The 22,462-nt window shown below is 51.2% G+C and overlaps 1 protein-coding gene across 1 annotated transcript in view; it reads left to right on the top strand.

Moving 5' to 3' along the window:
• The window catches only part of LOC138742359 (period circadian protein homolog 2-like), a 64,688-nt gene that overhangs the window by 5,329 nt on the left and 36,897 nt on the right, over positions 1–22,462 (top strand). Inside the window, exons 4-7 of the mRNA XM_069896659.1 lie at positions 1,797–1,951; positions 2,655–2,776; positions 5,124–5,325; positions 11,750–11,801. Of these exons, the coding sequence (XP_069752760.1) occupies positions 1,797–1,951; positions 2,655–2,776; positions 5,124–5,325; positions 11,750–11,801 (531 nt within the window). The remainder of the gene's footprint in view (positions 1–1,796; positions 1,952–2,654; positions 2,777–5,123; positions 5,326–11,749; positions 11,802–22,462) is intronic.

Raw genomic sequence — 22,462 nt, 5'->3', positions numbered from 1 at the left:
AGTTCCTACCTCATCCAATCGTAATTTGGCCCTCCCCAGAGAAGCATTTCCATGACACCCTAAAATGTTTCTTCCACCTACACAGCATGAGTCAGGAATGTGAATGAATGCTCTCCACTTGCTTGGATGAGTGGAACTTCAACTATATTGAAGAAGCTTGACACCATCCACTTAAAAGTACCCATGGTATCTTGGTTTCTGTGTATGCCATTGATATGAAGCTTTAAGAAAAGCCTAGGTCAATCCAATCCCTGTACTTGTAAAGTTTACCACTGTTAAGGTTGTAGGTCATGCGAGCACCATTATCTTCAGAATCCCTTAAATTTTCAGACCATCCGAGTCCAAGCAGAAATGTTTGAGTAACTTCAATAGACTGATTGCAAGACTTCAAGAAACCAACTCGCTGCCACATTTCGTGAGGAATAAATTGTAGCAATAAACTGTAGCCTGGCTAGTGACACCTGGATACCCAAAATAATGGAAAAACTATATAACATTAATGCTTTTAGATATGTTGTTCGTGCAAGTTTTTGGTGTCAGCAGGTATTCGGTTGAATTATATGTGGGTCTAAAAGGCTGATAAACCTTGACCTATTGTCTCTTTCTTCTCCTTCTACTTTAAACATTCCCCAGTTCCGGTCAGTTAATCCACCATCCAGGTATGGAATTTAATGGTGAAGAAAAGTTTGTGGAACATTTCTACAGATCCAAATGTTCTTTTGAGAGCTTTAACAAATGTATAGAAGATGTTACCTTTAAATTTAGACATACAGTGCGGTAACAGGCCACTTCAGCCCACGAGTCCGTGCCGCCCATTAACCTACACCCCCGGTATATTTTGAACGGTGGGAGGAAACCAGAGCTCCCGGAAAAAACCCATGTAGATATGGGGAGGACGTACAAACTCCTTACAGACAGTGCGAGACTCAAACCCCTGTCTGGTCTCGATTGCTGGTGCTGTAAAGGCATTGCACTAACCACTACACCAACTGTGCTACCCTAACCTTCCTGCCAACAACGGTGACAATACAGTAAAATCCCCATTATCCAGAATTCAAGTAACCAGCAAATCCATTTATCCGGCATCTACCAATCCCCATAGGTGCTGGATACTGGTTTTACTATACATTGATTTGTTCTAATTACACTGGACATTTTATCAGCTTTATCTATGACACAATCCATTCTGCAATTATGATATTTTTATTTCAAGGGATTATACAGGACTTTTATCTGTGCTGAATCCTTGAAAGGCTGTAAATTCATACCTTGGTGCATGATGTATGCTGCTTTTGCATCACTCCATTAAAGTGGGTTAGTTCCCTCTCTAGGCAGTACATGCTGGTTATTCACACATTTACCAAAAATTCTGCTTGGCTGATTGGAATAGTTTAATTGTTAGTTACTTTTTATTATGCATCCTCCACTGTTCCTTTGAAGAACTTCACTTCTTGATGCTATTTTACACCCTTGAGTTGACTAATGGATAAAACAAATCAAAATAGAAAATTACAGGCCTTTGTCTCATTGAATCTAAATAAACTTGGAGCCATTTAGCTGTCAAATGATTTGTCGTTAATCAAACAATAAGCAAAGCTTATTGAACCAAGTGAGGTAATGAAATGGCCATCTCAGGATGAAAAAAAATCAAATGACAAGCCATCTTCCTGACTTTAGAATACACTCATGAATCCATGTAATGTGCTTCACTGTAGTGTGTGGTGACCCTGAGCATTGCTTTTAATAGTAATTTGAAAATGAAGTTAAAGCCATAAGCTTGTATTTTTGTATTACAGTAGCGACCAATCTACTAAAGCAAAGACACAAAAAGAGTTGATCAAAGCACTGACTGCCTTAAAAAGACACCTGCCATCTGAGAAGATGACGAAAGGAAAATCCAGGACACTTTCCACACTGAAGTATGCACTGCAGTGCATAAAACAAGTGCAGGGTAAGCTTCTGATAATTCAAGAGAATATTTAAGGAACAGGTGTAAGAAAGCAATTTCTATGTTTAACATATCCAGGTGGGGCAACAAAATCAAAGGAATGTTGAAAATTAAACGAAAAGCTTTTTTTCTGAGAAGCAATAAAGGTCATCCATTCAGTTCGAGAGGGAGAGATACTGAACAAATATGACTGTTGGATTAGTAGAGATATTCCTTTTGTCCTATCTAATACTTGCCCTCTTTGCAACATGAAACAAGCTTGCCCTTTCCAAATTCTAAAAGGGATTTTGACCTGAAATATTGTCTCGGTTTTTCTCTTGCTGTAGATTCTGCCTGACCTGCGGAGTGCTTCCAGAATTCTGGATTTTTTTTTCCAGTTTCCAACATATTTTCTTATTTTCATGGACTTTGACTGCATCTTTCAATTCTGTAATGCATATAGGTTTGCAGAAGTTCCTGTTCTCGTAATGCTCTTTATTTCATTACAGGATAGTACCAATTCTGCCAGATTTCATTTAATTACTGTTATTTAGGTAGATTCACCTAATGTACAACATTATATTTGTTTCAGAATTGGAGGCCAACGAATGCTGAATAAGAGTGAAAATTGTGCTTGGTTTTAAACAAAGTTGAAAATTAACTTTTTAAATTAATTACACAATATTGGTAATGTCTGTAATTGTAATTTTGTCAATTTCTTCTGCAGCAAATGAAGAATACTACAGGTTCCTGATGAATTGTGACACTGAAAGAAATAGCTTCAGCTTGAACTCCTTCACAGTTGATGAAGTAGAGAACATTACTTCTGAATACACGTCAAAGAATGCTGTAAGTTTTTTTAATATTTGGACATGCAGCATGGTAACAGGCCATTTCGCCCCACCGTCCGTGCCGCCCAATTTACACCCCATTAACCTATCAAAGTGCAATCTGTAATAGCTTCATGCAGGAGGTCCTTCATGTACACGCATGAATCAAATGTCAGTGTTGTCATTGGTTAACTATTAAGAAAGTTGTGCAATTTTGAGTTTGTTCACAATTAGTTATTGTTCTGAAGGATAGGAAACTAAAATGGCTGAGTAAAGTTGCAAGTCAACCTTGTCTAAAAAGAATGACTTAATTTTACATAGTTTTCACATCCCATTCATGTCACCTTAAACTGTAGCCATTATTGAGAATATTTTAAATACAGCTAAGAAAACTCCTAGAAACAGCAGATTTACAAGGGTATTTTAAGAAATGTTAATTGCAGAATAAACACTCAGCAGGGGATACAGTAACTCCTTGCTTTTCCCCACAATAATGTTTCTGATCATTTGCATTCACTTGAGAGAGCAATCTTTGAGAATTCATACTCCCTTTGAACCATTGAAGTATTTGCTTGGAGTCTAGTGCTACTATTTCTAGAGTGGACAAAACCTCCTGACTTGAAGAATCTGGTCTCTGCTGATCATTTGTGGACACTGAAGTTCATTTTTCAATTCTGCGTTTGTAGTCAGCAGCAGTGCCTATGGGGGCACTGAGTGCTGAAATTTAAGCTTGGGTTAAAGTGTAGAATGCTATTAATTTTAAGGAAAAACATAATGCTTGAGAAACTTGGCAGGTCAAACAGGATGCCCCCCCCCAAAGTTCCTCAACATGGTTATCCAACTGCACGAAAACCAACAAGGTCGGGTCGGATACAGCAATGAGCTCTCTGAACCCTTCTCTATTAACAATGGCGTGAAGCAAGGCTGCGTCCTCGCACCAACCCTCTTTTCAATCTTCTTCAGCGTGATGCTGAAACAAGCCATGAAGGACCTCAACAATGAAGATGCTGTTTGCATCCGGTACCGCACGGATGGCAGCCTCTTCAATCTGAGGCGCCTGCAAGCTCACACCAAGACACAAGAGAAACTTGTCCGTGAACTACTCTTTGCAGACGATGCCGCTTTAGTTGCCCATTCAGAGCCAGCTCTTCAGCGCTTGACGTCCTGTTTTGGGGAAACTGCCAAAATGTTTGGCCTGGAAGTCAGCCTGTAGAAAACTCAGGTCCTCCATCAGCCAGCTCCACACCATGACTACCAGTCCCCCCACATCTCCATCGGGCACACAAAACTCAAAACGGTCAACCAGTTTACCTATCTCGGCTGCACCATTTCATCGGATGCAAGGATCGACAACGAGATAGACAACAGACTCGCCAAGGCAAATAGTGCCTTTGGAAGACTACACAAGAGTCTGGAAAAACAACCAACTGAAAAACTTCACAAAGATTAGTGTATACAGAACCGTTGTCATACCTACGCTCCTGTTCGGCTCCGAATCATGGGTCCTCTACCGGCATCATCTACGGCTCCTAGAACGCTTCCACCAGCGTTGTCTCCGCTCCATCCTCAACATTCATTGGAGCGACTTCATCCCTAACATCGAAGTACTCGAGATGGCAGAGGCCGACAGCATCAAATCCACGCTGCTGAAGATCCAACTGCGCTGGGTAGGTCACGTCTCCAGAATGGAGGACATCACCTTCCCAAGATCGTGTTCTATGGCAAGCTCTCCACTGGCCACCAAGACAGAGGTGCACCAAAGAAGAGGTACAAGGACTGCCTAAAGAAATCTCTTGGTGCCTGCCCCATTGACCACCGCCAGTGGGCTGATATCGCCTCAAACCGTGCATCTTGGCGCCTCACAGTTCGGCGGGCAGCAACCTCCTTTGAAGAAGACCGCAGAGCCCACCTCACTGACAAAAGACAAAGGAGGAAAAACCCAACACCCAACCCCAACCAACCAATTTTCCCTTGCAACCGCTGCAACCGTGTCTGCCTGTCCCGCATCGGACTTGTCAGTCACAAACGAGCCTGCAGCTGACGTGGACATTACCCCTCCATAAATCTTCATCCGCGAAGCCAAGCCAAAGAAGAAATATCTTTAACTTGGCTATGCAAAGTGAACTTTTTGACCTGCTGAGCTTTTACATTGTGTTTTACTTCAATCACGGTGTCTGCAGACTTTGGTGTTTTACAAATTCTGAGGAAAATTGTTCCTCTAATTGTGAAAGTGTGTGGACCCAATAGCATAGGATATACACTAATAATTTTTTTATAGAACTGGCTAGATTTTATGTATAAATGTAAAAATCAAAAAAACAAATTTTAAAAAGTTGTTGTTTTGGGCCCTTTTTTTATTTTTGCAGGATATCTTTGCTGTAACTGTTTCCCTAATCACGGGCCACATTGTATACATCTCTTACCAAGCCGCCTTTATTCTGAATTGCAACGAGGATGTCTTCAAAAGCATTAAGTTTACAGAGCTTCTTGCACCACAAGATGTTGGTGTTTTCTACAGCTCTACAAAACCATCTCAGCTTCCTCCATGGAACATGTCTAAAGCTGCTGGTGAGTTTGCATCACAATATTAACAGCTCTTTTATAATGTCACCATTGATGGCTAGAAATCTAAGAAGGCACAAGCATAGGAAGAGTAGCAAAGTACAGCTGTCTGATTACATAATGGTGTAATCCGCTTCCAAATGAACCTGGAGTGTACGTCATCACATTTTCTGTGCATTATGTCTTTATTGTTCATTCTGCTGGGACAATTTGTGGATTTCTGTGTGAATCCATAAAACCAAAGATGAAAATTTTCATTTTTTAATCAATTCCGTTCTCTCTCTCTCTCTCTCTCTCTCTCTCTCTCTCTCTCTCTCTCTCTCTCTCTCTCTCTCTCTCTCTCTCTCTCTCTCTCTCTCTCTCTCTCTCTCTCTCTCTCTCTCTCTCTCTCTCTCTCTCTCTCTCTCTCTCTCTCTAACAATCAGGGACTCATGTAAGGACTCTGACTTGTACATTTTATTGATTTTTATTTCTTTCCTCTCTCTATTACACAGTCAATTTGTTCACCTTTCTTGTTTACTTGTGTGCATTTTGTAGTTTTCCTGCAATACCAATTCTGCCTTGCCCACAGGAAAAAATAACCTTGGGAATGTCATGTATGTTCTCTGACAAAAATCAAAATACAAATTTGAAAATGAATGAGTTCATGTAAATTTAGTTGGAATTCATGTTTGCAATTGTTGTTTGGTAAGTCTGACTCACTTTCATTGAATGAGAGGCAAGAGGCGAATGATGAGAAACCCAAAAGAAAAACAATGTGCTGAGCAAACCAGAAGAGGATTGCCATATTCCTGGGGGTGGGTTTTACTGTCAAGAAACAGTTGCACTGGATGTAAGTAGATTGTGAAATGGACTGCTCCATTGATTGGTTAAAAGGAGCCCTAAATGTGCATTTAAGTGAATGGATTATAAGTAAATGAAAGGGAAACATTTTTCTACTAAAGTTGGATGAGAAGAAGGAAAGATAAGATTTTATTACTTTTGGCTTCATTGCACTAAAAGCCCTGTTTCTCTAATTGCAACTAAGAATTTTCAATGATCTTTGAGATTTTTGAATGGCTACCTAGTTTTGGATGAGGAATCAATTCAACTTTAACAGCATTAAATCATCCGCTTTACGTAGTTGCTTGTCAGGGGAATGCAGTGCTCCCTCTAATCTCTTGTCTTGCTTGATCATTTTGAACCCTTTCCTTGTAAGGCCTGTGCTGACGTAGACATGTAGGCTGCTTTTGATCACATCCGAAAATTTCAAGGCTTAATTTTTTTAATCCCAGAATAATCTCTCAGACAGAGCAGAGACACAGCTGGTAGATCTGCTGCCTTAATGCTCCAGCAGCCTGGGATCAACCCCAATCTCTGGCATTCACATTCTGTCTCTCTCTGTCTCTCTCTGTCTCTCTCTGTCTCTCTCTGTCTCTCTCTGTCTCTCTCTGTCTCTCTCTGTCTCTCTCTGTCTCTCTCTGTCTCTCTCTGTCTCTCTCTGTCTCTCTCTGTCTCTCTCTGTCTCTCTCTGTCTCTCTCTGTCTCTCTCTGTCTCTCTCTGTCTCTCTCTGTCTCTCTCTGTCTCTCTCTGTCTCTCTCTGTCTCTCTCTGTCTCTCTCTGTCTCTCTCTGTCTCTCTCTGTCTCTCTCTGTCTCTCTCTGTCTCTCTCTGTCTCTCTCTGTCTCTCTCTGTCTCTCTCTGTCTCTCTCTGTCTCTCTCTGTCTCTCTCTGTCTCTCTCTGTCTCTCTCTGTCTCTCTCTGTCTCTCTCTGTCTCTCTCTGTCTCTCTCTGTCTCTCTCTGTCTCTCTCTGTCTCTCTCTGTCTCTCTCTGTCTCTCTCTGTCTCTCTCTGTCTCTCTCTGTCTCTCTCTGTCTCTCTCTGTCTCTCTCTGTCTCTCTCTGTCTCTCTCTGTCTCTCTCTGTCTCTCTCTGTCTCTCTCTGTCTCTCTCTGTCTCTCTCTGTCTCTCTCTGTCTCTCTCTGTCTCTCTCTGTCTCTCTCTGTCTCTCTCTGTCTCTCTCTGTCTCTCTCTGTCTCTCTCTGTCTCTCTCTGTCTCTCTCTGTCTCTCTCTGTCTCTCTCTGTCTCTCTCTGTCTCTCTCTGTCTCTCTCTGTCTCTCTCTGTCTCTCTCTGTCTCTCTCTGTCTCTCTCTGTCTCTCTCTGTCTCTCTCTGTCTCTCTCTGTCTCTCTCTGTCTCTCTCTGTCTCTCTCTGTCTCTCTCTGTCTCTCTCTGTCTCTCTCTGTCTCTCTCTGTCTCTCTCTGTCTCTCTCTGTCTCTCTCTGTCTCTCTCTGTCTCTCTCTGTCTCTCTCTGTCTCTCTCTGTCTCTCTCTGTCTCTCTCTGTCTCTCTCTGTCTCTCTCTGTCTCTCTCTGTCTCTCTCTGTCTCTCTCTGTCTCTCTCTGTCTCTCTCTGTCTCTCTCTGTCTCTCTCTGTCTCTCTCTGTCTCTCTCTGTCTCTCTCTGTCTCTCTCTGTCTCTCTCTGTCTCTCTCTGTCTCTCTCTGTCTCTCTCTGTCTCTCTCTGTCTCTCTCTGTCTCTCTCTGTCTCTCTCTGTCTCTCTCTGTCTCTCTCTGTCTCTCTCTGTCTCTCTCTGTCTCTCTCTGTCTCTCTCTGTCTCTCTCTGTCTCTCTCTGTCTCTCTCTGTCTCTCTCTGTCTCTCTCTGTCTCTCTCTGTCTCTCTCTGTCTCTCTCTGTCTCTCTCTGTCTCTCTCTGTCTCTCTCTGTCTCTCTCTGTCTCTCTCTGTCTCTCTCTGTCTCTCTCTGTCTCTCTCTGTCTCTCTCTGTCTCTCTCTGTCTCTCTCTGTCTCTCTCTGTCTCTCTCTGTCTCTCTCTGTCTCTCTCTGTCTCTCTCTGTCTCTCTCTGTCTCTCTCTGTCTCTCTCTGTCTCTCTCTGTCTCTCTCTGTCTCTCTCTGTCTCTCTCTGTCTCTCTCTGTCTCTCTCTGTCTCTCTCTGTCTCTCTCTGTCTCTCTCTGTCTCTCTCTGTCTCTCTCTGTCTCTCTCTGTCTCTCTCTGTCTCTCTCTGTCTCTCTCTGTCTCTCTCTGTCTCTCTCTGTCTCTCTCTGTCTCTCTCTGTCTCTCTCTGTCTCTCTCTGTCTCTCTCTGTCTCTCTCTGTCTCTCTCTGTCTCTCTCTGTCTCTCTCTGTCTCTCTCTGTCTCTCTCTGTCTCTCTCTGTCTCTCTCTGTCTCTCTCTGTCTCTCTCTGTCTCTCTCTGTCTCTCTCTGTCTCTCTCTGTCTCTCTCTGTCTCTCTCTGTCTCTCTCTGTCTCTCTCTGTCTCTCTCTGTCTCTCTCTGTCTCTCTCTGTCTCTCTCTGTCTCTCTCTGTCTCTCTCTGTCTCTCTCTGTCTCTCTCTGTCTCTCTCTGTCTCTCTCTGTCTCTCTCTGTCTCTCTCTGTCTCTCTCTGTCTCTCTCTGTCTCTCTCTGTCTCTCTCTGTCTCTCTCTGTCTCTCTCTGTCTCTCTCTGTCTCTCTCTGTCTCTCTCTGTCTCTCTCTGTCTCTCTCTGTCTCTCTCTGTCTCTCTCTGTCTCTCTCTGTCTCTCTCTGTCTCTCTCTGTCTCTCTCTGTCTCTCTCTGTCTCTCTCTGTCTCTCTCTGTCTCTCTCTGTCTCTCTCTGTCTCTCTCTGTCTCTCTCTGTCTCTCTCTGTCTCTCTCTGTCTCTCTCTGTCTCTCTCTGTCTCTCTCTGTCTCTCTCTGTCTCTCTCTGTCTCTCTCTGTCTCTCTCTGTCTCTCTCTGTCTCTCTCTGTCTCTCTCTGTCTCTCTCTGTCTCTCTCTGTCTCTCTCTGTCTCTCTCTGTCTCTCTCTGTCTCTCTCTGTCTCTCTCTGTCTCTCTCTGTCTCTCTCTGTCTCTCTCTGTCTCTCTCTGTCTCTCTCTGTCTCTCTCTGTCTCTCTCTGTCTCTCTCTGTCTCTCTCTGTCTCTCTCTGTCTCTCTCTGTCTCTCTCTGTCTCTCTCTGTCTCTCTCTGTCTCTCTCTGTCTCTCTCTGTCTCTCTCTGTCTCTCTCTGTCTCTCTCTGTCTCTCTCTGTCTCTCTCTGTCTCTCTCTGTCTCTCTCTGTCTCTCTCTGTCTCTCTCTGTCTCTCTCTGTCTCTCTCTGTCTCTCAGCAGTTAGTTAATGGCAGAATGAGAAAGGTAAAATGGATGTAGTGGGTGCTAATAGTCAAGGTGAACTCTGTGGTCTGAAGGGCTGACTGTCTCTGACCATAAACCTAATCGCCCTTTGAACCTTAACAATTGTGGTATGAAAGTTGCACACCCAAAGTGGTTTCTTTTTTTTTAATTCTAAACAAAAAGAAAACAACATTGACATTATCACTCCTGCTCCCCTCTTCCCCCCCCCCCCCCCATGTCATATTTATTATTTAAGTTTTGTGTAATTTTTTCCATGAATATGCAACTATTCATCTCAGCAGTCCTTCATGCTCTATGTAGAGGGGAGTTGGATTCCAAGTAATTGCAATACATTTCTTGGGCACTGCTAAGGCCATTTTAACAAATAAAATTTAAAATTTAGTTAATTTATTGCTTATTTTAATAAAGTTGCCCATGAAGGCCACCCCTGTTATTCTTGTTAATATTTCAGTAGTATCCTTCCAGAAAGGTCTCACCTTCACATACAACCACGTAGTATGTACAAACAGTCCTATTTCTGTCCCATATCTAAAACACATCTTGATACTTCAGACTTTGATTTATGCAATTTCTGGGTGTCCAGATTCAGGGGTCCCAGAATATCTAATCTCTGACAGGGGGTTCAATTCACCTCTGGGATGTGGGCAGCGCTAGCTAACTTCCTAGGGACACCGCTCCACCACGCCATGACGTATCACTCTCAGGCCAATGGATTGGTGGAGTGGTTTCGAAAGTACCTCAAGACAGCCTTGACGGCCGGCTCAAGGGTCCTAACTGGATGGACAAACTGTCTTGGGTCCTGCTGGGATTTTACCATGCTGGCAGCAGAGATGGTTTATGATGCACCCTTAATTAATGATTTTGGGGGAGTTTCAGGCCCCTGATAAATACCCAGAAGATCCTGCAGCAATCCTTGAGAACTTGCAGCAAAAACTGGGGTCCCTGATCCCACAGCAACCCCCACCACATAGCCTTCCTAAATATAACATCCCCATGGACTTGGATTTGTCAGTATATTTGTGTGAAGGGGCACACACCAGCCGACCCAATAAGGGGCCCTACAATGTCACTGGGGACAACAGCTCCATCTTTGTCCTTGACATTGGTGGTAATGAGGAAACATTTGCTGTTGATTGTCTGAAACTGGCATATCTGGACTGTAATGAACTGGTCTCCACTCCTTCCCCATGACACGGGCAGACAGCCCAATGGCCCAATCGCCAGTTCAGGGAGGGGTCATGTAGCGGCCTGTGCACCAAGACATGGACCATCCTACAAAATGGCCGACGAGCACAGTGACCATGCAGACCTGGGGGTGACACCGGCCATCATTCCATGTATACTCCCACATGATGGGAAGATGAGGAACTATGGTAGGAACACCAGCCTATCCCAGGCCAGTAGTCTGATGACCTGGGGCCCATAAGCGCAATGGCTGGTACAATAAACCAGTATTGATTCCAAGGCTTTGGTGTGCATGTCATTCTTCTCCACACTCGCATAGCCAATGAAGACCACCGTTATCTTTCATAATCAAAATTTGTTAATGGTATATCTCACTCTTAACCATATTTATGACCTGATACTCTTCCATATTTTTCTAACGTTGTTTGTAATCTTATCAATGATTCAACTGGGCCAGACATGAATAATAGCACATCAGCAAATAAACTAATTTTATGTTCTTCCCATCCATCCTTGAAGCCCTTAATATATAGATCTCATCTTATAATCTCTCGCCAGTTGTTTTATCACTAAGATAAAAAGTGCCGGAGACACAGGATACCCCTGTCTACTCAAGGGAAAATCTGATGACATTTGATTATTAGTTATGATTTTGGCTTGTGCTTTATGATAGAATTTTTATCCAAGTTATAAATTTTCTACCAATGCCAAATTTTTTCAATGTTTTAATTTTTTTAAATGCTTTTTCTGCATCGAGAGAATATTATACTTGGATTCAACTTTGATTTTGCCATATATTATGTTAAATAGTCTACTTTGACTATTTGAAGAATGTCCTATTAGCTAGTATTTGCCAATATTTTATAATTGGTATTCAGAAGTGATATAGGTCTATATGATGAAGTTTTTAATGGGTCTTAATTTTAAGATTTTAACTGTCTTCAGAGAGCTCAATGAAAACATGTCTAAGTCCTTCGCATGGCCACGCTCCCCATAGTTATCAGATTTGACTGTTTACACGTGATCATTTAAGTCGTCACAAAAGATGGAGTGTCATTGTATGAGTGTAATATTTAGATTTTTTCCCCTTCTCCACTTAATGTAATTCCATAATACATAACTTTGGCTATATTTCAGGTTCATCACCTTTGGATTGTATTCAAGAGAAGTCTTTTTTCTGCCGAATTAGGTAAGTACTGAAGGGCTGGTGATGAATGTGAACTGAAAAGTGAAAAGATCATGTGCAAAGGAAGATAGTGTCATATAGAGTCCTGCACACAAGGTTTTTCTCTCTGTAATCTATGAAAACCTTGCTGGGGGTAAGGTTCTCACAGGTTAAGGGTAATAAACAGCATAAAAGATTTTACAACAAAAATATCTGAATATTTATGAAAACTACTGTAGCTCTGCAGACATTGAAAAGAAACTGAGCACATGATGATGTGTGCAAGAATTTGTTGCTTTAATCAAAGTTGCTTCTGAATGTTGGCCAAGCCGTTGTAGAAGTCATTCCCTCTCACACGATGCAATTTCCATGCCAATGGTGGGGGTTGATATAATTGCCAATGCATAGTCCTTTGGAGCATTTCAAAAGAACCTAAACCTTGTCCTGATCTGACCACTGTTGGGTCATTCTGGGATACCTGTGGACTATGTTAGTTTGGGGTCCCTGTTGGATCACTCCCATACTTTGATCCATAAGTACCTGTATCCATATTGAACCATCTCCTCCCTTTGGCCCAAGCCACAATTCTCTAATGCTCTAAATCCTTTTGACCCAAGGCTTTGACATTGCTTCAGAACACTAGAGACCTGAGTCCCTTGTACCTTATCAATCCTTGAGAATTAATGAGATCAACGTTATACCTCCCATGTTGGCAAGGAATGAGTGATAGTTTTAGATAGTTTTGTTTTTTAAATTTCTCTGTGAATTTGTTGGGCCAGTGATAACACCCATGAGTCGATTGAACTGAGAGGTTTGTGGGCCTTGAGGCCAAGGCACAATTTGCATATAAACTCATAATGATTTCAGTCAAGTGAAAACATAATGGTCACAGTCAGGACAGCATGGACAAGTTTTGTGCATAAACCCTTAAAAGGAACATAACATGTGGATTATCACCACTTGGTGTTTTTCTGAAGCAAAACTCATGACAAAGTAGAAAGACTAGGATGGAGAAACCAGTTGGTGGGCAATGTTGGCTTTTCAAGTTACACCTGCATACAACTTTGGTTTGGCTACAGTAGGAGTGTTGTGTGCAGCTCTGGTGACCACAATCTAGGAATAACGTAGAGCAGGGGTGTCAAACTCAAATTCACGGAGGGCCAAAATTAAAAAATTGGACTAAGTCGAGGGCCGAACTAAATATTTATTGAAAATTTTCAACATCTGCATGTTTTCTCTTCTCTCAAGATATGTAATGTTAAATTTTTTCTTATTAAAATAAATGTTTAATAATAGTTTTGAATAAACTCTTTCCAGAAGCATTAACAAATGAGAAATAAAATATTCAATAAATAATATTTCTCTATAGAGGATTTGTCAAATGTTGCTAGTGTGCTGTCGAATAGTAAAATCTGAGGGCTATTGAGAATGTGGGAGAATAACATGATTCCTGAAACAATCAAATGGGCATGAACTCTAGCAGGGTTATTTGCCATGCCCTTTTTCCATTGGTACAGATATCCTTTGATTTACACACTTTTCAAGTTTTATGCCTAATGAGCTTGTATCCAGGTACAGGACCATTTTTAACCAGGAATATATTTATCACTGTGACATGAAACGATTGTGACACGAAACTGCTGAGTTTCTGCCGGACCCCCCTTGACCTGCTGAGTTTCTGCCGGACCCCCCTTGACCTGCTGAGTTTCTGCCGGACCCCCCTTGACCTGCTGAGTTTCTGCCGGACCCCCCTTGACCTGCTGAGTTTCTGCCGGACCCCCCTTGACCTGCTGAGTTTCTGCCGGACCCCCCTTGACCTGCTGAGTTTCTGCCGGACCCCCCTTGACCTGCTGAGTTTCTGCCGGACCCCCCTTGACCTGCTGAGTTTCTGCCGGACCCCCCTTGACCTGCTGAGTTTCTGCCGGACCCCCCTTGACCTGCTGAGTTTCTGCCGGACCCCCCCTTGACCTGCTGAGTTTCTGCCGGACCCCCCTTGACCTGCTGAGTTTCTGCCGACCCCCCTTGACCTGCTGAGTTTCTGCCGGACCCCCCTTGACCTGCTGAGTTTCTGCCGGACCCCCCTTGACCTGCTGAGTTTCTGCCGGACCCCCCTTGACCTGCTGAGTTTCTGCCGGACCCCCCTTGACCTGCTGAGTTTCTGCCGGACCCCCCTTGACCTGCTGAGTTTCTGCCGGACCCCCCTTGACCTGCTGAGTTTCTGCCGGACCCCCCTTGACCTGCTGAGTTTCTGCCGGACCCCCCTTGACCTGCTGAGTTTCTGCCGGACCCCCCTTGACCTGCTGAGTTTCTGCCGGACCCCCCTTGACCTGCTGAGTTTCTGCCGGACCCCCCTTGACCTGCTGAGTTTCTGCCGGACCCCCCTTGACCTGCTGAGTTTCTGCCGGACCCCCCTTGACCTGCTGAGTTTCTGCCGGACCCCCCTTGACCTGCTGAGTTTCTGCCGGACCCCCCTTGACCTGCTGAGTTTCTGCCGGACCCCCCTTGACCTGCTGAGTTTCTGCCGGACCCCCCTTGACCTGCTGAGTTTCTGCCGGACCCCCCTTGACCTGCTGAGTTTCTGCCGGACCCCCCTTGACCTGCTGAGTTTCTGCCGGACCCCCCTTGACCTGCTGAGTTTCTGCCGGACCCCCCTTGACCTGCTGAGTTTCTGCCGGACCCCCCTTGACCTGCTGAGTTTCTGCCGGACCCCCCTTGACCTGCTGAGTTTCTGCCGGACCCCCCTTGACCTGCTGAGTTTCTGCCGGACCCCCCTTGACCTGCTGAGTTTCTGCCGGACCCCCCTTGACCTGCTGAGTTTCTGCCGGACCCCCCTTGACCTGCTGAGTTTCTGCCGGACCCCCCTTGACCTGCTGAGTTTCTGCCGGACCCCCCTTGACCTGCTGAGTTTCTGCCGGACCCCCCTTGACCTGCTGAGTTTCTGCCGGACCCCCCTTGACCTGCTGAGTTTCTGCCGGACCCCCCTTGACCTGCTGAGTTTCTGCCGGACCCCCCTTGACCTGCTGAGTTTCTGCCGGACCCCCCTTGACCTGCTGAGTTTCTGCCGGACCCCCCTTGACCTGCTGAGTTTCTGCCGGACCCCCCTTGACCTGCTGAGTTTCTGCCGGACCCCCCTTGACCTGCTGAGTTTCTGCCGGACCCCCCTTGACCTGCTGAGTTTCTGCCGGACCCCCCTTGACCTGCTGAGTTTCTGCCGGACCCCCCTTGACCTGCTGAGTTTCTGCCGGACCCCCCTTGACCTGCTGAGTTTCTGCCGGACCCCCCTTGACCTGCTGAGTTTCTGCCGGACCCCCCTTGACCTGCTGAGTTTCTGCCGGACCCCCCTTGACCTGCTGAGTTTCTGCCGGACCCCCCTTGACCTGCTGAGTTTCTGCCGGACCCCCCTTGACCTGCTGAGTTTCTGCCGGACCCCCCTTGACCTGCTGAGTTTCTGCCGGACCCCCCTTGACCTGCTGAGTTTCTGCCGGACCCCCCTTGACCTGCTGAGTTTCTGCCGGACCCCCCTTGACCTGCTGAGTTTCTGCCGGACCCCCCTTGACCTGCTGAGTTTCTGCCGGACCCCCCTTGACCTGCTGAGTTTCTGCCGGACCCCCCTTGACCTGCTGAGTTTCTGCCGGACCCCCCTTGACCTGCTGAGTTTCTGCCGGACCCCCCTTGACCTGCTGAGTTTCTGCCGGACCCCCCTTGACCTGCTGAGTTTCTGCCGGACCCCCCTTGACCTGCTGAGTTTCTGCCGGACCCCCCTTGACCTGCTGAGTTTCTGCCGGACCCCCCTTGACCTGCTGAGTTTCTGCCGGACCCCCCTTGACCTGCTGAGTTTCTGCCGGACCCCCCTTGACCTGCTGAGTTTCTGCCGGACCCCCCTTGACCTGCTGAGTTTTGAGTTTCTGCCGGACCCCCCTTGACCTGCTGAGTTTCTGCCGGACCCCCCTTGACCTGCTGAGTTTCTGCCGGACCCCCCCTTGACCTGCTGAGTTTCTGCCGGACCCCCCTTGACCTGCTGAGTTTCTGCCGGACCCCCCTTGACCTGCTGAGTTTCTGCCGGACCCCCCTTGACCTGCTGAGTTTCTGCCGGACCCCCCTTGACCTGCTGAGTTTCTGCCGGACCCCCCTTGACCTGCTGAGTTTCTGCCGGACCCCCCTTGACCTGCTGAGTTTCTGCCGGACCCCCCTTGACCTGCTGAGTTTCTGCCGGACCCCCCTTGACCTGCTGAGTTTCTGCCGGACCCCCCTTGACCTGCTGAGTTTCTGCCGGACCCCCCTTGACCTGCTGAGTTTCTGCCGGACCCCCCTTGACCTGCTGAGTTTCTGCCGGACCCCCCTTGACCTGCTGAGTTTCTGCCGGACCCCCCTTGACCTGCTGAGTTTCTGCCGGACCCCCCTTGACCTGCTGAGTTTCTGCCGGACCCCCCTTGACCTGCTGAGTTTCTGCCGGACCCCCCTTGACCTGCTGAGTTTCTGCCGGACCCCCCTTGACCTGCTGAGTTTCTGCCGGACCCCCTTGACCTGCTGAGTTTCTGCCGGACCCCCCTTGACCTGCTGAGTTTCTGCCGGACCCCCCTTGACCTGCTGAGTTTCTGCCGGACCCCCCTTGACCTGCTGAGTTTCTGCCGGACCCCCCTTGACCTGCTGAGTTTCTGCCGGACCCCCCTTGACCTGCTGAGTTTCTGCCGGACCCCCCTTGACCTGCTGAGTTTCTGCCGGACCCCCCTTGACCTGCTGAGTTTCTGCCGGACCCCCCTTGACCTGCTGAGTTTCTGCCGGACCCCCCTTGACCTGCTGAGTTTCTGCCGGACCCCCCTTGACCTGCTGAGTTTCTGCCGGACCCCCCTTGACCTGCTGAGTTTCTGCCGGACCCCCCTTGACCTGCTGAGTTTCTGCCGGACCCCCCTTGACCTGCTGAGTTTCTGCCGGACCCCCCTTGACCTGCTGAGTTTCTGCCGGACCCCCCTTGACCTGCTGAGTTTCTGCCGGACCCCCCTTGACCTGCTGAGTTTCTGCCGGACCCCCCTTGACCTGCTGAGTTTCTGCCGGACCCCCCTTGACCTGCTGAGTTTCTGCCGGACCCCCCTTGACCTGCTGAGTTTCTGCCGGACCCCCCTTGACCTGCTGAGTTTCTGCCGGACCCCCCTTGACCTGCTGAGTTTCTGCCGGACCCCCCTTGACCTGCTGAGTTTCTGCCGGACCCCCCTTGACCTGCTGAGTTTCTGCCGGACCCCCCTTGACCTGCTGAGTTTCTGCCGGACCCCCCTTGACCTGCTGAGTTTCTGCCGGACCCCCCTTGACCTGCTGAGTTTCTGCCGGACCCCCCTTGACCTGCTGAGTTTCTGCCGGACCCCCCTTGACCTGCTGAGTTTCTGCCGGACCCCCCTTGACCTGCTGAGTTTCTGCCGGACCCCCCTTGACCTGCTGAGTTTCTGCCGGACCCCCCTTGACCTGCTGAGTTTCTGCCGGACCCCCCTTGACCTGCTGAGTTTCTGCCGGACCCCCCTTGACCTGCTGAGTTTCTGCCGGACCCCCCTTGACCTGCTGAGTTTCTGCCGGACCCCCCTTGACCTGCTGAGTTTCTGCCGGACCCCCCTTGACCTGCTGAGTTTCTGCCGGACCCCCCTTGACCTGCTGAGTTTCTGCCGGACCCCCCTTGACCTGCTGAGTTTCTGCCGGACCCCCCTTGACCTGCTGAGTTTCTGCCGGACCCCCCTTGACCTGCTGAGTTTCTGCCGGACCCCCCTTGACCTGCTGAGTTTCTGCCGGACCCCCCTTGACCTGCTGAGTTTCTGCCGGACCCCCCTTGACCTGCTGAGTTTCTGCCGGACCCCCCTTGACCTGCTGAGTTTCTGCCGGACCCCCCTTGACCTGCTGAGTTTCTGCCGGACCCCCCTTGACCTGCTGAGTTTCTGCCGGACCCCCCTTGACCTGCTGAGTTTCTGCCGGACCCCCCTTGACCTGCTGAGTTTCTGCCGGACCCCCCTTGACCTGCTGAGTTTCTGCCGGACCCCCCTTGACCTGCTGAGTTTCTGCCGGACCCCCCTTGACCTGCTGAGTTTCTGCCGGACCCCCCTTGACCTGCTGAGTTTCTGCCGGACCCCCCTTGACCTGCTGAGTTTCTGCCGGACCCCCCTTGACCTGCTGAGTTTCTGCCGGACCCCCCTTGACCTGCTGAGTTTCTGCCGGACCCCCCTTGACCTGCTGAGTTTCTGCCGGACCCCCCTTGACCTGCTGAGTTTCTGCCGGACCCCCCTTGACCTGCTGAGTTTCTGCCGGACCCCCCTTGACCTGCTGAGTTTCTGCCGGACCCCCCTTGACCTGCTGAGTTTCTGCCGGACCCCCCTTGACCTGCTGAGTTTCTGCCGGACCCCCCTTGACCTGCTGAGTTTCTGCCGGACCCCCCTTGACCTGCTGAGTTTCTGCCGGACCCCCCTTGACCTGCTGAGTTTCTGCCGGACCCCCCTTGACCTGCTGAGTTTCTGCCGGACCCCCCTTGACCTGCTGAGTTTCTGCCGGACCCCCCTTGACCTGCTGAGTTTCTGCCGGACCCCCCTTGACCTGCTGAGTTTCTGCCGGACCCCCCTTGACCTGCTGAGTTTCTGCCGGACCCCCCTTGACCTGCTGAGTTTCTGCCGGACCCCCCTTGACCTGCTGAGTTTCTGCCGGACCCCCCTTGACCTGCTGAGTTTCTGCCGGACCCCCCTTGACCTGCTGAGTTTCTGCCGGACCCCCCTTGACCTGCTGAGTTTCTGCCGGACCCCCCTTGACCTGCTGAGTTTCTGCCGGACCCCCCTTGACCTGCTGAGTTTCTGCCGGACCCCCCTTGACCTGCTGAGTTTCTGCCGGACCCCCCTTGACCTGCTGAGTTTCTGCCGGACCCCCCTTGACCTGCTGAGTTTCTGCCGGACCCCCCTTGACCTGCTGAGTTTCTGCCGGACCCCCCTTGACCTGCTGAGTTTCTGCCGGACCCCCCTTGACCTGCTGAGTTTCTGCCGGACCCCCCTTGACCTGCTGAGTTTCTGCCGGACCCCCCTTGACCTGCTGAGTTTCTGCCGGACCCCCCTTGACCTGCTGAGTTTCTGCCGGACCCCCCTTGACCTGCTGAGTTTCTGCCGGACCCCCCTTGACCTGCTGAGTTTCTGCCGGACCCCCCTTGACCGCTGAGTTTCCGCCGGACCCCCCTTGACCTGCTGAGTTTCCGCCGGACCCCCCTTGACCTGCTGAGTTTCCGCCGGACCCCCCTTGACCTGCTGAGTTTCCGCCGGCCCCCCCTTGACCTGCTGAGTTTCCGCCGGGCCCCCCTTGACTGCTGAGTTTCCGCCGGGCCCCCCTTGACCTGCTGAGTTTCCGCCGGCCCCCCTTGACCTGCTGAGTTTCCGCCGGGCCCCCCTTGACCTGCTGAGTTTCCGCCGGGCCCCCCTTGACCTGCTGAGTTTCCGCCGGACCCCCCTTGACCTGCTGAGTTTCTGCCGGACCCCCCTTGACCTGCTGAGTTTCTGCCGACCCCCCTTGACCTGCTGAGTTTCTGCCGGACCCCCCTTGACCCGCTGAGTTTCTGCCGGGCCCCCCTTGACCCGCTGAGTTTCTGCCGGGCCCCCCTTGACCCGCTGAGTTTCTGCCGGGCCCCCTTGACCTGCTGAGTTTCCGCCGGCCCCCCTTGACCTGCTGAGTTTCCGCCGGGCCCCCCTTGACCTGCTGAGTTTCCGCCGGGCCCCCCTTGACCTGCTGAGTTTCCGCCGGGCCCCCCTTGACCTGCTGAGTTTCCGCCGGGCCCCCCCTTGACCTGCTGAGTTTCCGCCGGGCCCCCCTTGACCTGCTGAGTTTCCGCCGGCCCCCCTTGACCTGCTGAGTTTCCGCCGGACCCCCCTTGACCTGCTGAGTTTCCGCCGGACCCCCCTTGACCTGCTGAGTTTCCGCCGGACCCCCTCGACCTGCTGAGTTTCCGCCGGACCCCCTTGACCTGCTGAGTTTCCGCCGGACCCCCCTTGACCTGCTGAGTTTCCGCCGGACCCCCCTTGACCTGCTGAGTTTCCGCCGGACCCCCCCTTGACCTGCTGAGTTTCCGCCGGACCCCCCTTGACCTGCTGAGTTTCCGCCGGACCCCCCTTGACCTGCTGAGTTTCCGCCGGACCCCCCTTGACCTGCTGAGTTTCCGCCGGACCCCCCTTGACCTGCTGAGTTTCCGCCGGACCCCCCTTGACCTGCTGAGTTTCCGCCGGACCCCCTTGACCTGCTGAGTTTCCGCCGGACCCCCCTTGACCTGCTGAGTTTCCGCCGGACCCCCCCTTGACCTGCTGAGTTTCCGCCGGACCCCCCTTGACCTGCTGAGTTTCCGCCGGACCCCCTTGACCTGCTGAGTTTCCGCCGGACCCCCCTTGACCTGCTGAGTTTCCGCCGGACCCCCCTTGACCTGCTGAGTTTCCGCCGGACCCCCCTTGACCTGCTGAGTTTCCGCCGGACCCCCCTTGACCTGCTGAGTTTCCTGCCGGACCCCCCTTGACCTGCTGAGTTTCTGCCGGACCCCCCTTGACCTGCTGAGTTTCTGCCGGACCCCCCTTGACCTGCTGAGTTTCCGCCGGACCCCCCCTTGACCTGCTGAGTTTCTGCCGGACCCCCCTTGACCTGCTGAGTTTCTGCCGGACCCCCCTTGACCTGCTGAGTTTCTGCCGGACCCCCCTTGACCTGCTGAGTTTCTGCCGGACCCCCCTTGACCTGCTGAGTTTCTGCCGGACCCCCCTTGACCCGCTGAGTTTCTGCCGGACCCCCCTTGACCCGCTGAGTTTCTGCCGACCCCCCTTGACCCGCTGAGTTTCTGCCGGACCCCCCTTGACCCGCTGAGTTTCTGCCGGACCCCCCTTGACCCGCTGAGTTTCTGCCGGACCCCCCTTGACCCGCTGAGTTTCTGCCGGACCCCCCTTGACCCGCTGAGTTTCTGCCGGACCCCCCTTGACCCGCTGAGTTTCTGCCGGCCCCCTTGACCCGCTGAGTTTCTGCCGGACCCCCCTTGACCCGCTGAGTTTCTGCCGGACCCCCCTTGACCCGCTGAGTTTCTGCCGGACCCCCCTTGACCTGCTGAGTTTCTGCCGGACCCCCCTTGACCTGCTGAGTTTCTGCCGGACCCCCCTTGACCTGCTGAGTTTCTGCCGGACCCCCCTTGACCTGCTGAGTTTCTGCCGGACCCCCCTTGACCTGCTGAGTTTCTGCCGGACCCCCCTTGACCTGCTGAGTTTCTGCCGGACCCCCCTTGACCTGCTGAGTTTCTGCCGGACCCCCCTTGACCTGCTGAGTTTCTGCCGGACCCCCCTTGACCTGCTGAGTTTCTGCCGGACCCCCCTTGACCTGCTGAGTTTCTGCCGGACCCCCCTTGACCTGCTGAGTTTCTGCCGGACCCCCCTTGACCTGCTGAGTTTCTGCCGGACCCCCCTTGACCTGCTGAGTTTCTGCCGGACCCCCCTTGACCTGCTGAGTTTCTGCCGGACCCCCCTTGACCTGCTGAGTTTCTGCCGGACCCCCCTTGACCTGCTGAGTTTCTGCCGGACCCCCCTTGACCTGCTGAGTTTCTGCCGGACCCCCCTTGACCTGCTGAGTTTCTGCCGGACCCCCCTTGACCTGCTGAGTTTCTGCCGGACCCCCCTTGACCTGCTGAGTTTCTGCCGGACCCCCCTTGACCTGCTGAGTTTCTGCCGGACCCCCCTTGACCTGCTGAGTTTCTGCCGGACCCCCCTTGACCTGCTGAGTTTCTGCCGGACCCCCCTTGACCTGCTGAGTTTCTGCCGGACCCCCCTTGACCTGCTGAGTTTCTGCCGGACCCCCCTTGACCTGCTGAGTTTCTGCCGGGCCCCCCTTGACCTGCTGAGTTTCTGCCGGGCCCCCCTTGACCTGCTGAGTTTCTGCCGGGCCCCCCTTGACCTGCTGAGTTTCCGCCGGGCCCCCCTTGACCTGCTGAGTTTCCGCCGGGCCCCCCTTGACCTGCTGAGTTTCCGCCGGGCCCCCCTTGACCTGCTGAGTTTCCGCCGGGCCCCCCTTGACCTGCTGAGTTTCCGCCGGGCCCCCCTTGACCTGCTGAGTTTCCGCCGGGCCCCCCTTGACCTGCTGAGTTTCCGCCGGGCCCCCCTTGACCTGCTGAGTTTCCGCCGGGCCCCCCTTGACCTGCTGAGTTTCCGCCGGGCCCCCCTTGACCTGCTGAGTTTCCGCCGGGCCCCCCTTGACCTGCTGAGTTTCCGCCGGGCCCCCCTTGACCTGCTGAGTTTCCGCCGGGCCCCCCTTGACCTGCTGAGTTTCCGCCGGGCCCCCCTTGACCTGCTGAGTTTCCGCCGGGCCCCCCTTGACCTGCTGAGTTTCCGCCGGGCCCCCCTTGACCTGCTGAGTTTCCGCCGGGCCCCCCTTGACCTGCTGAGTTTCCGCCGGGCCCCCCTTGACCTGCTGAGTTTCCGCCGGGCCCCCCTTGACCTGCTGAGTTTCCGCCGGGCCCCCCTTGACCTGCTGAGTTTCCGCCGGGCCCCCCTTGACCTGCTGAGTTTCCGCCGGGCCCCCCTTGACCTGCTGAGTTTCCGCCGGCCCCCCTTGACCTGCTGAGTTTCCGCCGGGCCCCCCTTGACCTGCTGAGTTTCCGCCGGGCCCCCCTTGACCTGCTGAGTTTCCGCCGGGCCCCCCTTGACCTGCTGAGTTTCCGCCGGGCC

The sequence above is a fragment of the Narcine bancroftii genome, chromosome 9 (assembly GCF_036971445.1).
Source record: "Narcine bancroftii isolate sNarBan1 chromosome 9, sNarBan1.hap1, whole genome shotgun sequence".
Lineage (NCBI taxonomy): Eukaryota > Metazoa > Chordata > Chondrichthyes > Torpediniformes > Narcinidae > Narcine > Narcine bancroftii.
This window is presented reverse-complemented; position numbering and strand designations above follow the sequence as displayed.